The sequence below is a fragment of the Rhincodon typus genome, unplaced genomic scaffold (assembly GCF_021869965.1).
Source record: "Rhincodon typus isolate 14 unplaced genomic scaffold, sRhiTyp1.1 hic_rhity00000069, whole genome shotgun sequence".
NCBI classification, from domain to species: Eukaryota; Metazoa; Chordata; class Chondrichthyes; order Orectolobiformes; family Rhincodontidae; genus Rhincodon; species Rhincodon typus.
In genome coordinates this window covers 62,287-63,997 of record NW_025965707.1, presented here as the reverse complement: position 1 = coordinate 63,997, position 1,711 = coordinate 62,287, and the positions used below count along the sequence as shown (strand labels likewise).

At 59.3% G+C, this 1,711-nt stretch overlaps 1 protein-coding gene across 1 annotated transcript in view; it reads left to right on the top strand.

Annotated features, from left to right (window-relative positions):
* The window catches only part of LOC125488218 (disco-interacting protein 2 homolog B-like), an 8,258-nt gene that overhangs the window by 3,539 nt on the left and 3,008 nt on the right, over window positions 1–1,711 (top strand). The window contains exon 3 of the mRNA XM_048621144.1: window positions 1,329–1,438. Coding sequence (XP_048477101.1) covers window positions 1,329–1,438 — 110 coding nt within the window. The remainder of the gene's footprint in view (window positions 1–1,328; window positions 1,439–1,711) is intronic.

Genomic DNA, 1,711 nt, shown 5'->3' with positions numbered 1-1,711 from the left:
TCTCTCTCTCTCTCTCTCTCTCTCTCGCTGTCTCTCTCTCTCTCTCTCTCTCGTGCTGTCTCTCTGGGTTCTCTTTGTAATTGTGTGCATTCTCCAGTAACGATCGCGAGGTGTAGGAGCAGAATTAGGCCATTCAGCCCATCGATACTGCTCCGCTGTTCAATGAGATCCAATCAACCTCAGCTCCCACCCTCCTCCTGCCTTTTCCCCTCGATCCCCCCCCCTCCTTTCCTCACCAAAAACCCCAGCCTCGAATACCCTGAGCGCCCCACCCCCCCCCCCCCCCCACCTCGCCCCGCGGTGAAGAATTCCACAGATTCACTACCCCACCTCCCCAAACCCCCAGGAGAGAAGAAATTCCTCCCCATCTCCGTCTTCAATGGGCGACCCCACACCCCCCCCATTATTCTGAGATGACACCCTCTGGTCCTAGACTCTCCCACAAGGTGGTGGGGATGGGGACAGCCTCTCCACATCTCCACCCCCCAACACCGTGACTCATCGTATCTTTCAATAAGGTCGCCCCTCATTCCTCTAAACTCCCAACGGGTACAGGCTCCCCCGACCTACTCAACACCCCTTTCCCCCCCCACCCTCACGAGGCAGTCCCTCTGTCGCACCCCACCCCGGGATCGGCCGAGCGAACCCTTCTCCGGGCTGCCTCCCCACTGCGGTCTGTCTCTGCTTGGATACGGGGCCCCCCCCCACCTCCCCGAACCGTAAGCGGCGTCCCGGCCGGGGCCGGGGCCTGGTGACGGTTTTAAGCAAAAACCTCCCAACAACGATGCGGTTAGCTCCGTCCGTCCCCCGCTGAGGCGACAGCCTGGCGGTATTACCGCTGCTCTGTTGACCCAGAGACCCAGGTAAACGCCCTGGGGGACTCGGGTTCGAATCCCGCCAGGGCAGGCGGTGGGGTTTGAATTCAATTTAGAAAATGAATCCGGAACTGAGGGTCTAACGATGACCGTGGGACCCGTTCCCGACTGTCGGGGGAGGGGAAAACCCCCATCGGGTTCACTCGTGTCCTTCGGGGAAGGAAACTGCCATCCTTAACCTGGGTTTGAGCCATTTGCACGTGACTCCAGACCCACAAAGCAACCTGGTTGACCCTGAGCTGCGCTCCCTGGGCAATTAGGGACGGGGGCCATAAATGCTGGGCCTCTTTAACGAATGGGCACAAGTCTTGACTCGCTGGCCTTTTGGTGGGTGGGTGGGGAGCCCCGATCCTCTGCACCGGCCCCCCCACCCACCCACCCACTCCCTTGGATCTGTGTGGAGACGATTCCCGGTGTTTGATTTAAAACCCTAACCCCCCTCGCCTTTTGCAGATGACTTGTCGAGGAAGAAGCCGCCCAGTGTGTACAAACCACCCACCCCCGAGATGCTGGCGTACCTAGACTTCAGTATCTCCACCACGGGCATGCTGACCGGAGTAAAGGTACTGAGGTCAACTCCTTACATACCACCCAATCCACCCCCTCCCCCTCAACCAAACACCCCTCAACAACCCCTCGCTGCGGGGCGGGGTACAGAGGGGCCAGCTTCTGCTCACAGACAGACATACACACACACCGACATACACGCGCGCGCTCACTGACACACACACACGCACTCTCTCGCTCTCACGCACTCTCTCGCTCACACACACGCGTGCACTCACTGACACACACACACATTCTCTCTCACTCTCACACACACACACACACACACA